This window comes from Eumetopias jubatus, unplaced genomic scaffold (genome assembly GCF_037043125.1).
Source record: "Eumetopias jubatus isolate StellerSeaLion01/CBP00866 unplaced genomic scaffold, mEumJub1_p1.0 scaffold_2, whole genome shotgun sequence".
NCBI classification, from domain to species: Eukaryota; Metazoa; Chordata; class Mammalia; order Carnivora; family Otariidae; genus Eumetopias; species Eumetopias jubatus.
The window spans coordinates 171,558,655-171,577,376 of NW_028274808.1; the positions used below are offsets into that span (position 1 = coordinate 171,558,655).

General features: G+C 44.7%; 1 protein-coding gene across 1 annotated transcript in view; it reads left to right on the forward strand.

Annotated features, from left to right (window-relative positions):
• The window catches only part of RELL1 (RELT like 1), a 62,848-nt gene that overhangs the window by 30,366 nt on the left and 13,760 nt on the right, over nt 1-18,722 (forward strand). The window contains exons 2-6 of the mRNA XM_028089183.2: nt 974-1,198; nt 3,313-3,384; nt 9,985-10,042; nt 12,399-12,635; nt 15,333-15,471. Of these exons, the coding sequence (XP_027944984.1) occupies nt 974-1,198; nt 3,313-3,384; nt 9,985-10,042; nt 12,399-12,635; nt 15,333-15,468 (728 nt within the window). The 3' untranslated portion in view covers nt 15,469-15,471. The remainder of the gene's footprint in view (nt 1-973; nt 1,199-3,312; nt 3,385-9,984; nt 10,043-12,398; nt 12,636-15,332; nt 15,472-18,722) is intronic.

The window sequence follows — 18,722 nt, forward strand, 5'->3', positions numbered from 1 at the left end:
TCGACAGCATTTCTCTCAATCTGTGATGATCTGCCCATGCGTTTTGTTTAGGGACCGTTTCTGATGCTCCCCTACACGTTCTAAGATGTTCTTGGCCAAGTCATGTTGTTTATCACTATATCCAGTTCCCAGCCTTGTGCTTTTCACATGATGGGCAGACAGTGAATTTTAATTTGGATGAGTGCACGAATAAAAAATGCACAGTCTTCCATTTTTATGTTTGTCCCCCTGGGCCAAAATCTTGATGCCGTCCTGGATTTTTCTCTCTTTTCCATATTCTAGATCTGTCAGTTTACTAAGTCCTTCTAAAACTTAAGCTCCATGAGGACAAGCCTCTTTGTCTGTCTTACTCAGTGATATATCACAAGTGCCTAGAATGGTACCTGCCGCGTAGTTGAGCATTTATTATGTTGTAAAAATGGTTGTAAATGTTTTACAAGTATTTATTTCATCTTCATGACACCCAGGAAGGGTGGGTAGGTTCTGATGAGTATGTGCCTTTCACAAGAAACTGAGTCATGGAGGTGCTAAGTTATTGCACAGCTACTGAGTGGTAGAGTCAGAACTTGAACCCAAGGCTCCTGGGTCCATCCTCTTAACCACTCAGCGCCCTGTTATAATGCCACCAAACGACTCTGTGTTTCCTTTGTGCTTGACACTCCACCTAGACATGCTTTCCGCACTGTGTAGGTCCTGCTGCAGGCGAAGAAGTAGAGGCTGACTTGAGAGGTTTTAAAGAAATGACGCAGGTTGGGACCTAGTTTGTGAGTAGCAGGGACAGGATGGGAAGTCGGACGTTAAGCCAAGCCTGGCCCTTAGCCTGTGTTCTGTACTGCCTGACCCACCAGTCTCTGCATGGCCTGTGGTTTTGGGAGACGACTCAGATTCCATGTGAACATTCCCTGGGGTCGTCAGGTTGGTCTTGTCCCTCCTGGCAGACGTGTGATGCAGCCGCGTGTATGTCTTTCTGTAGACAATGGTGGCAGCCGCACGTTGCAGTCCAGAACAGAGACGACCCCGGCGCCCACCAACAATGTGGGCAACGGACACCCAGAATATATCGCATACGCGCTGGTCCCCGTGTTCTTCATCATGGGTCTGTTTGGCGTCCTCATCTGCCACCTGCTTAAGAAGAAGGGCTATCGTTGTACCACAGAAGCCGAGCAAGAGGTGGAAGAGGAAAAGGTTGAAAAGATAGGTAAGTATCTGCATCCTTTCACGGAGAGGTGGGTGGGGACGATTTTCTTTTCTTTTCTTTTCTTTTTTTTTTTTAAGATTTTATTTCTAAGTAATCGCTACACCCAATGTGGGGCTCGAACTCACAACCCGGAGATGGAGAGTCGCGTGTTCTACTGACAGAGCCCGCCAGGTGCCCCAAGTGAGGGCAATTTTTAAATGAGGAATCAGTCATAGATACTTTCATCTCTACGAAGCAAAATGATCCATCTTTTTTTTTTTTTTAAGGGGGGGTAAAGGGGCAGAGGGAGAGAGAGAATCTTAATCAAGCTCCACACCCAGCATGGAGGCTTTTGAGGGGCTCCATCTCACGACCTGAGCCGAAATCAGATGCTTAACCGACTGAGCCACCCAGGTGCCCCCAAAATGATCCATTTTAACAGTAGGTGGTATGGTGGCATGTCAGTATAGATTTCGTAGTAACCACACCTGGAGCTTGAAACCTGGCTTTCACTTATTAAACACCTACCAGCTCATTCCTTGTGGCTTTGGGCAAGTTACATGTGGTCCAAACTTCTGCTCTGTGTAATTTAACTGGAATTTTAAGCTTAGTTAATTTAATGCCAATTTAATTAAGATTTTAATTTAATTTAAATGAGGACAGTAATCTCCATCTTGTAGGATTATTGTGGAATGTAGAAGATGCATTTGGTGTTTGGCACATATGGCCACTCAATAAATATTAATCCTTACTATTATTATTGAGAGAGCTTCTAATAAGAACAATGGGGAATTTAAATAGCTCTCACCACTTTTGTGGTATTACTTTTGCTGGGGGAGTTCTATATGCAATCTATGTGATTGGAATTTATATTTATTAAGTAAATATGTCAACAGCGCAGTAAAAGTGTGGTAAGAAATGGTGCCTTAGTATTAATTTGAGGGTGTCTTATCTTTTCCTCTTAAACATCGAGTTGTTAGGTAGTATTTGGAAAAACCCAAGAAATAAAATCCTGTTTTCTCCATAGATGTTCTTTCCAACCGTCCTTTAGGGACGTTTCCTGACTTGGATTTGGGGGAGGAGTAGCTAACCTTCCATATCCCTTTCAGGTCCTAAGGGCAGTTTTTGCAGAAGAGGACATTTGGAGTTGGTCACCTTTCAAGAGAGCCAACGGGTAGAGTGGGGAGAGCGTCTTCCTTCCTTGCCAGCCGGCTGTCTCTTCCTTCCTTGCCAGCCGGCTGTCCTGTTGGTTTTTCCCACCCCCACTGACCTTTGAGGCAGAGAGAACCCGGCTGCAGGATGAGTCATGGGTAGCTTATGAGCAAACCAAAGCTGAGTGTTTGTCAACAGAAAGTGAGCCTCCCCGCTCCCGTCCGTCACAGACGCTCGGTAGGCTGGCTTAGGGTTTGCGCCGTCCAGCCAAGTGCGCGTTTTCGCGGAGGAGGAAGCCGACTGGGGTTGGAGAAGACGCTTTTCCAGGGACACGAGTAGGACATTGCACGCTTCGGTTCATTCTCTGTGAACTGGGATCCCTCCCTTTTCCTTCCTCCCTGAAATTACAGTTTCCGGAGGGAGGTTTGATTTTTCTTCAAAGACTGTCCCATAATACCGTTGCCCAAGGTAAACGGAGTGTGTGGGCAAATAACCACAGCCAAAGTTTAGGTCATTTGGAAGTGTATTTAAATGAAAGGAGAGTCTTCTAAACATGGGTGAATAGTTACCCCATGGAAAAAAGAAATCCATACTCTAAATTTATATAGTATGTCTGCAATTAAAACAAAATCCAAGGAGAATTGTATCTTTTGATGAACTGTTTTCTGCCCATTTCCCCAAAGGGTTTAAGGAAATAATGAGAGAGAACTGCAGCAGTAAGGACTGATACACACGCAGGAAAGTGAGTGGGTGTTTGGACTTGAGAAGAGGTTGATGGCTAATTCTGGTACTTGTTATGTCTGTCATGCCAAGGAAGTCACTCTGGGCTGTGCATCAGGCAGTTTGGGGCTGAAGGAAGAAAGCCTTGACCGCTTGACCCTTGGCACCACAGCTGAGCTTTCTGGAGACCGTTGAGTGAGGTCTCATTGCCTCGACAGAGGTGACTGATTCTAACCCGTTCTCCCCTCCCCCTTCTCTTTCAGAGTTGAATGACAGTGTAAATGAAAATAGTGACACCGTTGGGCAGATTGTCCACTACATCATGAAAAATGAAGGTATGGATGTTTTAGTGTTCCAGAACAATTCAATATTCATGTTTTATTAAAAACCTGCCTTGAAGAGTCAGTTTGTGTGAACTGTCCTGTTGATCTTTCTAGTCATTGGCAGCACCTTTTACCTAAGCTCATGAATACGTCAGCTTCCAGATGATCCCACCATGAGAATGTCACCTAAGTGTGTTTTCGAAGAGTCAGTGGGTGTGAGTGTTGGCAGAAAGCCAGCCCTGGAGGCTCACCTTCAAATCCTGGCCTCACCTTGATTTGGGGAAAGTCACTTTACCTCATGGAGTCTCCGTTTCCTCCTCTGTAAAAGGAGGGTAATAAATAACATTTACCTTGTTGCATTGTTGTGACATCCTGCACATAAAGTGCTTAGTACAATAGGCACTCGAATGTTGTGTATTCCTTTTTTTGTACTTTTAAAAAAAATCATGGTAAAATACACCAAGCCTAAAAAAATTACCGTTAAATGCACAGTTCAGCGACATTTAAGTACCTTCGCAATGATGCACAGCCATCAGCACGGCCTAATTCCAGAACGTTTTCATCGTGCCAAACTGAAACTCCGTACCCATGACACAGTCGCCCACTCCACCGTCCTCCCGCAGCCATCCTCTGGCGACCTGCTCTGTTTCTGTCTCTCTGGATTTGCCTGTTCTGTGATCTATTCTGAAGTTTTCAGACTTTTAAAAAGTTTAACCTTTGTGGACAGAAGCATTTTTTCCCTTTGAAATGTACTCTAAACTCCTGTCTTCTGAAACGGGGGATGAACTCTGAATCTTGATTAGATAAATGAGGGTCCTCGTTCTGCACACTGGCGATTAGCCGTGTAGGATACCGTTAACAGAGGTGCACAGGGTGAGGCCCTCAGTAACTTTTGGAGTGTGCAGAACTCCTTGCCCACATCCCCAGTAGCTGCGGATCACCATACTTTGAGTTCTCCTGAGAATCAAAAGAAACATTTTCCTTGCGCTCTGGCTTGGCCCTTGTCAAAGCTGAGGGCTACCGGGTGCACTGATGTGGCTGAGCCATTTGTCCAAAACGTGAAATACCTCTGTAGTGCTCAGTAAATACCTGCTCTGCCCCCAGCCCTTCCTTGGGGGGACCCCACCCCGGTACCCTCACTGTCAGTGAGAGCACCTGCCTGGCCCAGGCTGTGGGGCAGTGTTTTTGACTTAGAGAAACATCAATTTCAGATGGTTCAGCAGAATTTTCCTTGTTCTTTACAGTGTGCTTTATTTATTTGTTGATAATAACTCATTTATTAAATGAGTCATCTCATTTAATCCTCAAAATATCCCGCTCAAGTTTGTATTGTTATACCCATTTTCCAGGTGCAGAAATGAAGGCTCCAAGTAGTTGAGTTCACATGGTTAGTGAACAGCCTAGTGCTCTCTGGGTCTCTTTCAACTACACAACATGACCTCTCCTCTCATAATTGGTGGGTTTCAGTTTCTGCCAGATGTAAAACCAGATCATCAACTTTAATAGAAGGGTATTTAAAATAAGAACAAAAATGACCAGAACACTTGGCTTTGGATCTCTGTCTTCCAGAGACCTTCCTTCAGGGAACGATATTTGGTGATGCTCTTCAATACTCAATGGTGTGCATTTCTTCTACATAAAAAATGGTTTTTAATTTGCACAAGCAATACACGAATATGTTCTCGGCATGGAAACGCCAGCCATTGCAGAGGTACATGAGTGAGGCATGGGGTGCCTTGTGCATCGGACACTGCCCCACATGGCTTTGGGGATCTTGGGCCTTTGGGACCTGAGTTTCTAAGAGCAGGAGTAGCTGCTAAATTAGTGAGTGTGGGGTGAGGTGGGTTACTGACTGTTGAATCAGAAATAAGTAAACCCTGGAAGCGTTGCAGGGATTGAAGTTGTTTTGTTTTGTTTGTTTTTTTATCCAAGGATTTTATTTATTTGAGAGAGAGAGAGAGAGAGAGAGCGCGAGCGTACACGAGTTGGGGGGGGAGTTGGGGAGGGGCAGAGGGAGAAGCAGACTCCCCGCTGAGCAGGGAGCCCGACGCGGGGCTCAATCCCAGGACCTGGGGATCATACATAACCTGAGCTGAAGGCACCCGCTTAACCAACTGAGCCACCCAGGTGCCCCTGTCCTTTTCTATTTTATTATCTATTTTAATGCTGAACTTTTACTTTTGGGAAGTAGCCTCTTTGTTTCCTCTGCATTGATGACCGGTAGGTCCATTGGATGACATCTAAAGCACTGTTTTCCTTCTGCCTCCTCTAATCCCCAGTTCTGTTCCCCTCTCTTCCCCTGTCCATGCTTTCAGTTGTCTACCTGTGATTTGTCCAGGGACCCGTGAGGATGGGGGGTGGCTCTGATCCTTTGTGTGGCCCTTGGCTCTCCTTGGCCCCCAGGAGACATCTGACCTCACCGGAACCCTTTTCCAGACATGGCTGGTGTCCAAACCACAGCTGGGGAATTAGATCCCTACTTGGGTCTCTTCCCAGTTTATAAGCTAGCTTTTTAGTTTGCCTTGAGGCTTCAGTCCTCTATAGAACAAATATGTTTTTAATCTTTTGTCTATGTCATTATCAGTCTCTGAACTTAGTATCAATTTAGATCTGTCGATGTTAATTTAATTTTCCATTTTTTTAATTTTATGCACACCCTAACATAACTTTTCTTTTAAAATTGAAAAGAAAAAGGAATAAAATATGAAGTACAGCCCATCCATTACCATTTGCCATGTTTATTTAGGTTTTCTTTGCCTGTGTTTACATATTTAAAAGCATCTGGAATCATGATTTATGAATAGTCTTCTGCTTTGCATTTTTAATTTGGCTAATGGGGTAATATTTCACCTATACTCATGGTGACATTGTTTATGGCTTAAATATATCATGCCTCAAATGTTGCAAATCAGGTTAGTTTATATGAATCTCTTGAGGGATAAATTTATCAGCTGACCCGCATACTGATTACTTTCTTGCTAATCTCAAGGCTTGGATTAATCACAGTGCTACCCTTAATTTTTCTTTCTAAGTAGATGGAATTGAAAAGTGTGTGGGTGGTGATCAGGGTTTTCTTGAGTTCTGTGGGCATTTGGAAAGTACCTGCAAGTCCATAGCTCAGCCTCTCTGCCAGGCCCTTAAACTGTCCCATCTGGTAACAATGCAGAGTGCTGTGATTATTCTCCAAGTGCCCCTGATTATTCACACGAGGCAGAGGGATCCTTTTGTGAAATTCTTACCTGGGGGTTCAATTTATGTTATGGCAAGGATTCCCTTACAAATTGTCATTGCTGAGTATGTCTCTGAAACTTGCTATAATGATTATGCAAATGTCCTTGAAACATTTTAAACTATTAATCATTTGGGTAGAGACTTGGACATTGAAGAAGTAAGAACATCAGGGTCAAAAGCATCCACCCTAGAGTCAGATGGGCCAGGGTTTGTGGCCAGGTCTCTCATGCTGGCTATGTGACTCTGGCCAGTCAGTTACGATCTTTAGGGCCTCAGTCTCTATATTTATAAAATGGGCATGATGACTCTGTCTACTCTTGGAGTTGTCAGGAGAGTCAAACATGATAAGGTCTGTAAAGCTTTTGGCCAGTGGCTAGCACACAGCGGCACTAATTTTGGGGGTGGCCATAGTTCCTGCCTGGGAGATTTGCCTTGATAGCAAGGGAATCTTTTTTTTTTTTAATAATTTTATTTTTAAAATTTATTTGAGAGAGAGTGCGTATAAGCGGGGGAGGGGCAGAGGGTGAGAGAGATAAGCAGGCTCCCTTCTGAGGGGGAAGCCGGGACTCTGGACTCCATCCCAGGACCCCGAGATCATGACCGGAGCTGAAATCAAGAGTCAGACACTTAATGGACTGAGCCACCTAAGCGCCTCACAAAGGAATCTTTGAAGAGAAGCGTGGTGGGAGAGAAAGCAGGGCATTCTTCTTGCGTGATTTTGACGGCTTTATACCTAGGATCAGGCAGAAATTCAGGACAGAAGAGCGGAAGCATTTTATGAAATTATTACCCTCTAGAAAATTTCTCCTGTTCTTGACAGGTTTTCCTTGCCCTGTAACTGACTCCTCCCATTCTCTGGAAACCCAGGACGGGAAGTCTAGTTGACAGAGTGTTGACAAGTGCAGGGGAACACCATCTTTTATTGCTTATTGTAATTATGAGTAATGAGGAGATATGTATTCAATAGAACTTAATCAGACGACTGCTCTTTCGTAGTAATTTTACAACCAAATTAAAGCATGTGTTTAAGTCCACATGGTGGGGTTACGTTAGAAAGTTTTCTTAACCCAGGAAACCACATGACTCCACATACTGAACCTCCTCAGACAGGGTGTGAATGTTGTTTACATAGAAACTTGAGCCCACTCTTAAAGAATTCACTCATAGCAAACATGTTTAAATTTTCTAGGAGATAGGGTGAGGTCCAGGAATACATGAATATAGAAGAAACAACATAAATCTATTAAAAAAACGGTTTTAGGGATGATTTTAATATATTTTAATCATCTTCTTTGATCATTTTCTGATCCCATGTTTCTAAGGGAGGTCATCATTTTATAGGTGATTAATTTTCTCTGGCAACTATTTAAGCTTTCGTTTTTAAAAAGCACATTCTTATAAGTGAGTGCTATTGGCGCTATCTTTATTTTCATATCTCTTGTTGTTTTCCCTTTTTAATGTCTGTGGTCTTGAAGTTTAGTAAATGATGGCAGAGAATAAGTGTCAACTGGCAAATTATTTTGTGTCTTCCCCAAACCTTTTGTCTAAACAAAAATTTATTTTCTGAATCCTTATTATTAATTAAAAGAGAAATTGACTGACATCACTAGATTATATTTAAGTTTGTCTTATAGAGGGTAGCATGCCTTTGTTGTATGGGAGAAGATACTGCCAATCGATTTCAGTACTTTTTCAGTAATCACAGGAGTCTTATTTAGGTCAAAACTTGTGTTAGGGAATGCGTTGGGACTTCATCACAGGTAGTCTTGAAGAGGGCAAAAAGAATATTTCTTTTAGAAAAGATGATATGCTGTGTTAATATTTCTTTTAAAAAAGACTCTATGCATTTGCAAGGGTTGTGAAGGGGGGAAATGGATCATGGGGGCAAAAAAACCCTTATTATTTTGTATATAAAACACAGATATACGTACAGTACATAAACAGATATCTATCTGCATTATTATAATTTCGCAAGAGGGTGATTAGGAAAAAGATGTTGCAAAAGGCTCCTGGGTGGAGCAATAATTATTTAAATTAAAAAACTTAAATTTTGGGGCACCTGGGTGGCTCAGTCAGTTAAGCATCTGCCTTTGGCTCAGGTCATGATCTTGGTCCTAGGATCAAGCCCTGCGTCGGGCTCCCTGCTGAGCAGGGAGTCTGCTTCTCCCTCTCTCTCAAATAAATAAATAAATAAATAAATAAATAAATAAATAAATAAATCTTAAAAAAAAAAAAAGCCTTAAATTTAATTTTTGAAAGGTTGAGAAGCACCATATAAACCTGTAACTGTTAATAACCTGAAAGCAGTAGTGTTGAAACTAGAGTTAATTTTCCTCCTCTAGGGATGTTTGAGCTGTTAAATGTGAAATGTTGCTGTTGGCTTACATGGCAAATAGTGATTTTTTATTCTTCCATCTCTGGAGAATTTGTGGTTCCTCATGAGAACAGCACTTTAAAAAAAATCAATGAAAAGGTTAGGAGTCAGTAATAACATTTGGCCTTGCCGATTAAATATCCAAGAGAAACTTGAACACTCACTCAGTCTTTCATCCTTAAGAGTTTGGCCACTCTGTAAGAGGCAGAAAGAACATGTGTGTCTTTGGGGGCAGAGAGGGGAGTGGGGACGCAAGAAGCTTAGATTCAGTTTGCTTTGGTTGACAGCCTACCCCCAACCTAAAAATTTGGATTTTTTTTTTTAAATTAACATTAGAATTCTAATTTAATTCAGTCCATATTAGGTAACCTCTATGTGTGACCAACTCTTGGAAATTTAAGGTAACTGGCCAGAGTTAAGGTCTTGTACGGTCCTGAAGCTGAGCTAAGCCAAATGGCCCACCTGGAAAGTGAACCCTCTCACATCCCTGATTATATGTGGGATAGACTTGACAATACGTGGGTATCCAGAGGTTAAGGCTAATCGTTTGGGTACGTGCAAGTTATTAGAATACAGGTCTCTTAAGACCTACATCTCACTATTTATTTAGCCAAGTGAGGTGAATGCAGGGGAATAGCAGCATGTAAGTCTCCTTTTCGTTTGGGAGGGATAAGAAAAGTAGTTTTCTCTGTCCTATTGAAATGATGTGTAGGTAGCTGGGCTCTATGGTAGATCCACTGTCCTTTGTGTAGATTCTCTGTCACTCATACTGAATTCCTGCATGGTGAAAGGTATCTGCAGATGGTGCCATTTCGAGGGGTTACCTTAGGGAAACACCCTCCCTTCTCTGGGACCTCAGGGCCCTGTGAACTGAAGGACCTCAGATCTTTTTCCAACAGCTTTTCTTCTCTTTATTTTCCTTCCAACAGCTTTTCTGTTGTGATAATTCTGTGATTGCTCATGTGATTCATTCCATTTTAATTCTTTACTTTCTTTTTTTTCCTTAGCAAACGTTGATATTTTAAAGGCAATGGTAGCAGATAACAGCCTGGGGGACCCTGAAAGGTGAGCACGACTCCCCCCCATTTAGTGGCACTTTTTTTTTTTTCCTGCGGTTATCTGCTGGAGCAGGTTTCCCAGCTTTGGCATGGTTGACATTTGGGCCAGGTAATTTTTTGCTGTGGGCAACTGTCCTGTACATTGTGGGATATTTATCAGTGTTCCTGGGCTCTGCTCACTAATGCTGGTGTCCTCTTTCCCCAATCTGTGTGACAACCCAGAATGTTCCCACACATTGTCAGTGTCCCCTGGGGCGAATTCAGCCCTGGCTGACTATTGTGGTTTTGGAGATAGGATAAAAAAGTAACAGCCTGGGAGTTGGGCACCTGGGTGGAGTCTCACCTCTGCCACGTATTGACCACCTCTTTGTGGGCAAGTTAACTCACCCCTCTGAGCTCAAGTTCCATCATTTATAAATGGAGATAACCATGTACCCACTTCCTTGGGTTATTAGAAGGAAGACAAAGGGCCTGGGGCATTGAAAGACCTCCATGAATAATGACGATGAAGCAAAAATTAGGCTGGTTGAGTTGATGACATTATAGTATTTCTCTAGAGTTTTTTATTTCTTCAGCAAGGAACATTTATTGAATGCCTGCTCAGTGCTGGGCACAGTGCTGGAGGTGGGCTTTCGCAGATGCTTGGCCCAGAGGGCTCAGTCTAGTGGGGAATGGAGCCTTGGGCATGAGGCCTTGTGATGGGGAGCACAGCCATGCTGTGGGAGCAACAAACACTGGATGCTCTGGGGGCTCCATGGGGCCAGAGGGAAGTCAGCGAAGGTTCGCAGAAGTGCTGTCTGAGCTGGGCACGTGACAGCCGAGACTGCTTGGAGGCAGAGCAGGCCTAGGAAACACTGGAGCATAAGTGTGGGGCATACCTGAGAGAGTTTGGCGTGGGGCAGCTAGAGAATGTGCGGTGGACAGTAGCAAGAAGGGCCAAGAAGGCAAATTGTTCCAAGGGACAGGGCAAGGAGTTTGGACCTTTTCCTGTTTACTCTGTGGGTGGAGTACACGGCACATCTTAGATAATCTATAGTGTGTTTGTCAAACTGGCGTGTGAGATCTGCCCTTTGTCGAGGTCACTCAGAGGGCAGGCAGGTCAACCTAGGAAGCTCCGGGTGTGGTGTGGTTCAGAGAGACTCGCGAGCTGGGATTTCTCCCACGTTCCAGCCCTGACCACAGACACCTCCCTGGTGTTTGGACCATGTTGTCTCCTGGTGTGTTGACCTCAGTTATTGTGGGGCAGTGAACAGTGCCTGTCATTGGGTTTTATGGACTTGAGAAACGTTTGTCGAATGAATGTTGTTAAACTTGTGAATTCAACTTCCTACGATGTGGTGTTAATTTCACTTCTTTTTTTTTTTTGGTCTCAGAAAGCCTCTGCTGTGTGTCTTTATTTTAACGATCTAAAGAGCCTCCCTAAAGAACACTGGAAAGCTTCTGGCTGTCTGTGATGTTTGAGACTCTCTCCTCAACCATGCACAGTTCTTTTTAAAAGTGCAAGTGGGCCGGTTTCTGGGAGCAGAAAGGCTGGTTGATGCTGTCATAAGACTTCCATGTGCCTCTGGGGCTGTTGGCCCGGGCTCAGGGCTCAGGGCTCAGGGCTCAGTCTCCGCGGTGACATGCCGCCCTCCCTCCACCCACCTGTACCACGTCAGAGGGCTGATTCCTGGTCAGGCCAGCCCTGTCCTGTTGTTAAGGCCTCCTTCTCTAGGGGACCGGAGTCTTGGTATGCCTTTTGAAGGTGGCCAACATCTGACCTATATACGTCTGCTTTTTATATTTTGGATGGTTTGGCTAGATTTTTTCTCAGGCTATCAAAGAATGCAGTCTCTCTTGTTTTCTGAGGTACTATAGCACGGTGGTTAAGATCATGGTTTCTAGAATTAGGCTTTCCAGATTTGGATCTCAGATCCATCACTTATTAGCTGTGTGACCTTGGGCAAGTTACATTAACTTCTCATTTTTAAAATGAGGAAATTCATAATACCAACTTCATAGGGTTTTGAAAAGATTAACGGAATTAACACATATCAAATGCTTAGAATACGAAGTGTTAGCTATTTTTGTTACTGTTACCAACACCATCAACATCTCTTGAGCATCAATTTTGGGATCTTGACCTAAAAGCTTTCTTCCTTTGATGCAGTAGGTCAGTCTGGATCTCAAATCTTCTATTTTAAGTCATTTGATCATCTGAGTTCTTCAGGGCACATATGTTCAGGGGATCTCTTTGTTTAGAGACCTAGGTAGACGCTGGGCTGTGATTTAAAGCTGCTGCTTGCCTTGCAGGGGAGAGCTTGCCTCAGTTAGTACTTTTTGTAAGTAACCAGTTCTACCGTTTCTTCCCCCACCGCCCTTAGCCCAGTCACCCCCAGCACTCCCGGGAGCCCGCCTGTGAGCCCGGGGCCCTTGTCACCAGGAGGCACCCCGGGGAAGCACATCTGTGGCCACCATCTCCACACAGTGGGCGGTGCTGTTGAGAGGGATGTGTGTCATCGGTGTCGGCACAAACGGTGGCACTTCATCAGACCCACCAACAAGTCCAAGCAGGGCCATCCGAGGCGTCAAGGAGAGGTCACTGTCCTCTCTGTTGGCAGGTAAGATCCCTGTGGATGCTTTGGGTTTGTGTGACATGTTTGCTGTGCTGTGTGGATTTGTGTGTCCCTGATAAATATAGAGTACGATGTCCTGAGCCTGGCTCGGGTTAATCTCTGGGCTTTTTAGATGTCTTCTGCTCTGGGTCCTACATTTTTCCACCTCCTAAGAGGTGGCTATGCTAGATCAGGGTTCAGGTGTATTAATTAAGGTAAAAAAAAAATCAATTACTTGCTGTATTAGGGTTCTCTGGAGAAACAGAGCTTATAGGATACACACACACACACGCACACACACACGATTTATTATAGGAATTGGCTTGCCTGATTATGGAGGCCAAGAGGTCCCGCAAACTGCCCTCTGCAAGCCGGAGACCAGGAGCACTGATGGTTTAATTCAGCCCCATTCTGAAGGCCTGAGAACCAGGAGGCTGATGTTGGAGAGCAGGTACAGAAAAAACCAAATTCTTCCGTCCTGGACCTTTTTGTCTATTCAGCCTCTTAAGGGATTTGATGACACCCACCATCCTTGGTGAGGGCTATCTTTACTCAATCTACGGACTCAGGAGCTAATGAATCTCCCCTGGAAACACCCTCACAGACGCACCCAGAAATAACGTGGTCCCTGTGCTCTGGGCATCTGTTCGTCCAGTCACGTTGACATGCAGCATTTGCCAGCACCCTGCTTCTAATAGATAAAGGCCAAATCTCAGCTCTGCACAGAGCACAAGTTTGTATTTCACTCGTGCGGCCCGGAAGATCAGTGGGCGGCTCTTCAAGTAGCCATCCAGAGGCCCAGGTGCTCTCCATCTTGTGGCTCTGCCACAAGTAGAAGAAGAGACAAGGAGGACTGTTCATACGAGGCTTGATGAAATAGGCCTGGAAGGGGTACATTTCATCTTCACTCCCAGGCTGCTGTCTAGACCTCAGTTCCCCAGCCATCCCTCACTGCTGGTTTGCAGGGAGAAGAGAACAGAAGAGAGGAGGTGGAGCTGGTCCACTGCTCCGCGGTGGCTACCACATGATGCGCATGTGGATTCCTGCCGCTGCTTTCTTTTCGATCACGTTACCTGTGTCCGGTACCATTGCCTCAGGGCCCCTCAGTGATGTGGAGTGCTCGCCCTTCCTGGGATGAATCCGTTTGACGGCGTGGAGAATATTTGTGCAGGGGATGCTTCTGCCGTGTCCGCTGCATCCATCCTGAGTCCCAGGCGGGAACTGCCTGGCGAAGGCTACGTTTGGAAAGGCAGAAGTTAACAGTACTGCAAACAAGATCCTTTTCTCTATGGACAGACTCGGGAGAGTGGCCTGAACTCATTGCCATCTCCCTTGTTTGCGTGCTGGCACGACTGCTTCCAAATTCACTCATGTTTCTCTGTGCATCAGTTTCCCCCTCTCTAACATGAGGAGGACAGTAAACATTCACCTCACTGGGTTGTTGGGAAGATTACATCAGTTGACTCACAGAAAGGTCTTAGGCCAGTTTTTGGCACTTACTATGCACTCAGCTGGTGGCTACTTATTATTGTGATTTTGATCTGGTTGAGTTTTATCCTGTGTTGCACAAGCAACAAGAAGACTGCAGGGCTATTTCCCACTTACAGCAAAAGACTACAACTCATGACCACACTGTTTTATTAAGAAGCAGAGTCATGGGAATTTGTGAATGTGGAATGTAATGAGAACCTGCGGCTTGTTTAGACAAAGCGTATTTTGTTTGCTTTAAAAAAAAAATCTGCTGAAATTTTCAACTGAGATTCAGCATGGCCCTTGTAAATGCCCCAGATGCAGTTCTCTTTCCTGGATGTAGAAACTGTGAGCGTTTAATTGTAACAGGCTTCTTGCGTTACTTAAAGGGAGACTTACATTTTGACCTAGTGGATCTGTGGTTACAACTTTTCCCTGATTCTTCTTTTACTTCCTTAGAGGCTCCCTCCTCCTTGTGGTGAGCTCATTTGGGCAAAGAAGGAGAGTGTATTTTCTTTTAGATAGTTTTAAGGGAATTTTAGACCAGAACTAGAGAGAAGCTACTATGGAAGACTTCAGTCAAACTGAATAAATTTCCTTAACTGCTCTTTGAATTCTTAATGAAAATCTCTTCCTTAACTCCCTTAACGTTTTCCTAAATCCTTAATGAAAATTAACCCACATTTGCTTAAAAAATAGTCAAAAACCGAACACACACAGAAACCCTACCGCCAACTGATGCTGATAAAAGACACAGCTGGGGCTCCTCTGGCCATGTGTGTACAGAGATAAGACTGTCTGAGGGGTGCACTTGAATGAGGCAGCTCTCGAGTGAACCTTCTGGTTGCATCAGTCTAACTGCAGACTAGTTGTGCCTTTAGCCCGCCTTCTGTGGTTAAAACAACCAATGGTCAACCCATGTCCTTGTTGGAAACCACAACCCTGAGGCTGTTTAAAATTTGAGTCCCTTTGCTTTCTAATTCATTTTTCATGCTCTATAAAGTATCCAACATAGTGTGTAATGTGTTGAGGGAAAGTCAGCTGGAAAGTTTGGCAGGGGACTGGGGTATTTGTGGGTGGGAATGCCCCCCTGCCCCTTATGAATAGGGCGTTTTTCATTGATGTCCCAACATTTGGCTGAGTTCGTTTGGGATCCTCTAGACTTTTGACTCACTCTTGATTCTTGTTTCCTGGAAAAGCAAAACCCATCACATCTGCTCTTTAACCCCTCAGGTTTAGAGTGACTAAAGTGGAACACAAGTCAAATCAGAAGGAGCGGAGAAGTTTGATGTCAGTTAGTGGGACCGACAGTGTCAATGGAGAGGTGCCTGTGACACCTGTGAAGAGAGACCGAAGTGACACAGAGTAGCAGGTGAGTTGCAGTTTGGGTGACATGGGGGTGGGGTGGGGCACGGTGGGGAGAAGGTGCTGAGAGCCTCCTTGGGTGTGGATGGGAGTGTAGGAATGACGGGGCAGGGAAGCGAGAACTGGTAGGGCTGTAGGGGACTGAATGTGATTACTCGTCTGGAGCTTCTGGTAAAGAGGCCACAAACTTGGGTGCCTCCAGGGGCCTGGCCTGCATGATGATGGAGGAGAGAGGGTTGCTTAAGACACAAGGCGGAATGGTGGGGATTTTGGCAAACTAGGATCCCCCAACCCACCCATCGGGCTTGCGTTACCACAAGGCAGAAGGCCCTTAAGTGTTGCTAGTTCTTGTGCAAAAAAAGGCGGAAATCTGAACTTTGGAAATGCGAAATCGCCACAGGTTTTTAAATGTTGGCAGCTTATGAAATGTGCTTTACGAAACCGTGCCGGCCAAATGAAATACAATCTTGTCATTTCTGGGAAAACTGTGATTTGAAAAAGGCTGGAGCATGCAAACCAATGCTTTTTTCCTTTAATTGAGCTGGAAACCAGTTTTCTTTGATGTGCCACAGTTCTAGAATAGCCCTGCTAGGAATATTACTCTTCCAACCAAATATTTTGAAGTGATTTAAAAAGCAAAAGCGAATGCTTCTTGGTGGGGCAGTTTTCATTTTGGAAGATAGAGCTTGCAAAAGAAAAAAGGCTTGTGATAATTTGATATTGGCTTAGCTTTTATCTTGCTCTCTTTTTCTGTTCTGTCTTGAGGAACATTCCCCCCTTTCATGTTTCTTATTATGTATGAGAGGGCAAGGGTGGGGCCTCAGGAGTGATTATGCTCAGAAAGCTCCAGCAGAACTGTCAGAGCCCGAACAGGAAGGCAGAAGAGGTCACGCTTGCAAAAGGGGGGAAGGGTGGGGCCTGGGGAGGTGGACTGGCTGGGTCCTCGAAGGTTCCTGCAAGAGGCAAGGTTGAAGCTGAGCCCTGGAGTCAAGTAGGGTGTGGCCGGTGCGGAGGAGTCCGAGAGGAGTGGCTTTCAAGGGATGATCTGCCCAGGCTCAGAGGGGTTGAGGATGATCTGGCAGAGTTGGTGCTCCCGAATTCTGTAAGACAAAGGGGTTCTGATAGCTTCCCGTGTTAGTTCTTTCAGTCTTGCATCTGGGAAGATCTGGCTCCCTCCCCTGAGATGAGGAGCCAACTAGGGGCTTTCTTTATAAAAGAGAAACAGAACAGAAAAGTCTTTTCTTTGGCTTCTGAGCCAGTTACTGGTGCCTTGGGGAGGGAATGAAGGGAGATTCAGGAAAAGGAAGAGGAGAATGAAGGCAGTTGTAAAAGTAACTGACGTCAATTCAGTATTCTAGTCTTCTGGGCATGGTACTGCTATAAATCTCGCCTGTCACCATTATCAGCATCTCCTGATGAGATGGACACTATTATCCCAGTTTTACAGATGAGAGAACAAATGAATGGGAAGGGTAAGTTACGTGCTAAGGGTCACTTAGCTGAGAAGAGGAGCTGATTTGAACCTAGGTCTCTGACTACAAGACCAGGTATATACTCTTCTACCATCCTCGGATGCTCATTAAGAGGCAGCTCTAGACCCATGAATGGAGGGCATTTCCATCAGTGATCTGGAACCTTGTGGTCTAATATGGTAGCCACTAGTCACCTGTGGCTCCTTAAATCTAAATTAATTAACATTAAAAATTTAGTTCTGCAGTTGCACTAGTCCCATTTCGCGTGTTCAGCAGCCAGAGTTGGCTAGGGTCCGCTATATTGGACGGTGCAGATCCAGAACATTTCCGTCATTGCAGAAAGTTTTATCGAACCGAGGAGATGTTCGGGATTAGTAGAAGTTACGGATTCCAATTTGACTCCTGAGTGACTTTGGTAAATAAGAGGAGCAATCTGATTAAAGTCATGAGGGCTTTAATCCTGAGAAGAGAAACATCTGGCTCTCCAAGTATACAGGGAAAGGCCCAGCCCGCTCAGCTGCCGAGAAAGTTATGGGTTGTGATGACAGTCTGCCTCTGAGTCAGCAGCCCGGCCGTGTGTCACCGAGTTGGAGCAAACCACGGGTAAGAAGACACTGCTGTCCCTCAGGAAGGACGTGCAGGGCGATCCTCTGTTAGGCTCAGCCCACCAGGTGTGAGCCTCTACTGCTCAGAGAGAGAAGCACTTGAGATTTGAGAAGGTTAGAGGAAGTAGGATTGCTCAGCTGGTTTTCTTCATCCAAATTCTTCTGTATCGGACACTAAGAATTGGATTCAATCTCTGAAATCCTGGCCACAGCTGATTTACAATTTGATATTCTCTGCAAAGCGCGCAATCATCCACCAGGATTTTGTAAGAGAATATCGCATTTGATCAGAAGACGTGGTCTCACGTGCTGGCTTCAGCACTTGGAAATTGTACTTTACCCGGTTCAGCCCACTTAACACCTGGTTTCCTTGAATGTGACATAAGGTTATTAAACTTACTGGTTTAAGGCAAGTGCCAGCTGAGTGTGTGGCATGTAGTTGGCTCTCAGAAGAGGGTGACCGTATTGTGCTGTGCCCTCCAAAATCAACAAGGAGCTCATGAATGGCCTTAGAGAGGGGAGTGTCTTCTGAGCCTTCGATTTACAGATGAGAGAACTCATCTCTCTGAGTACTTAATGAGAGTACTCATACTCTCTGAGTACTTAATGAGAGTACTCATACTCTCTGAGTAATTAATTTTGAAGTTAAAAATTTTTTTATGGAAATTTTCAAACAAACTCAAAAGTGGAGAGAATGATATCGTGAATGCTCATGGGCATAGCGTAACTGAATTATAATACCTGCTGTGTATTGAGTGTGTACTCTATACCCGGCATGCTTTGAAAGGCACATTCCATGTATTGATTTAATTCTTACAACAGCATTGGGTAGGTACTAGTTAGTACCCCATTTTGCAAGCGGAGGTGTTAAGCACAGAGAGTGTAAGTAATGTGGGTGTTCAGAGTGGCAAGAGGCAAGAGGAGGGATTGAGTTTAGAGTCCACCCCAGGCAGCCTGGCTTCTAGAGTCACAGGCTTGACCACTTATCTGGGTTTGGGGAAAGCAGATCCCATGGTCCAGAGCCTGCTGGGGTTGAGACCTGCTCAGTGGCCATGCCTGATGACCCCAACAGAGAACAGACTCTGAAAAAGAAGGGAAAGAAATATTCATGGGCATTTAAAAAACTATTAATCAAAATTTTTCTTGCTAGGTGTCTTAACATTTTTATCCCCCCAGAAGAG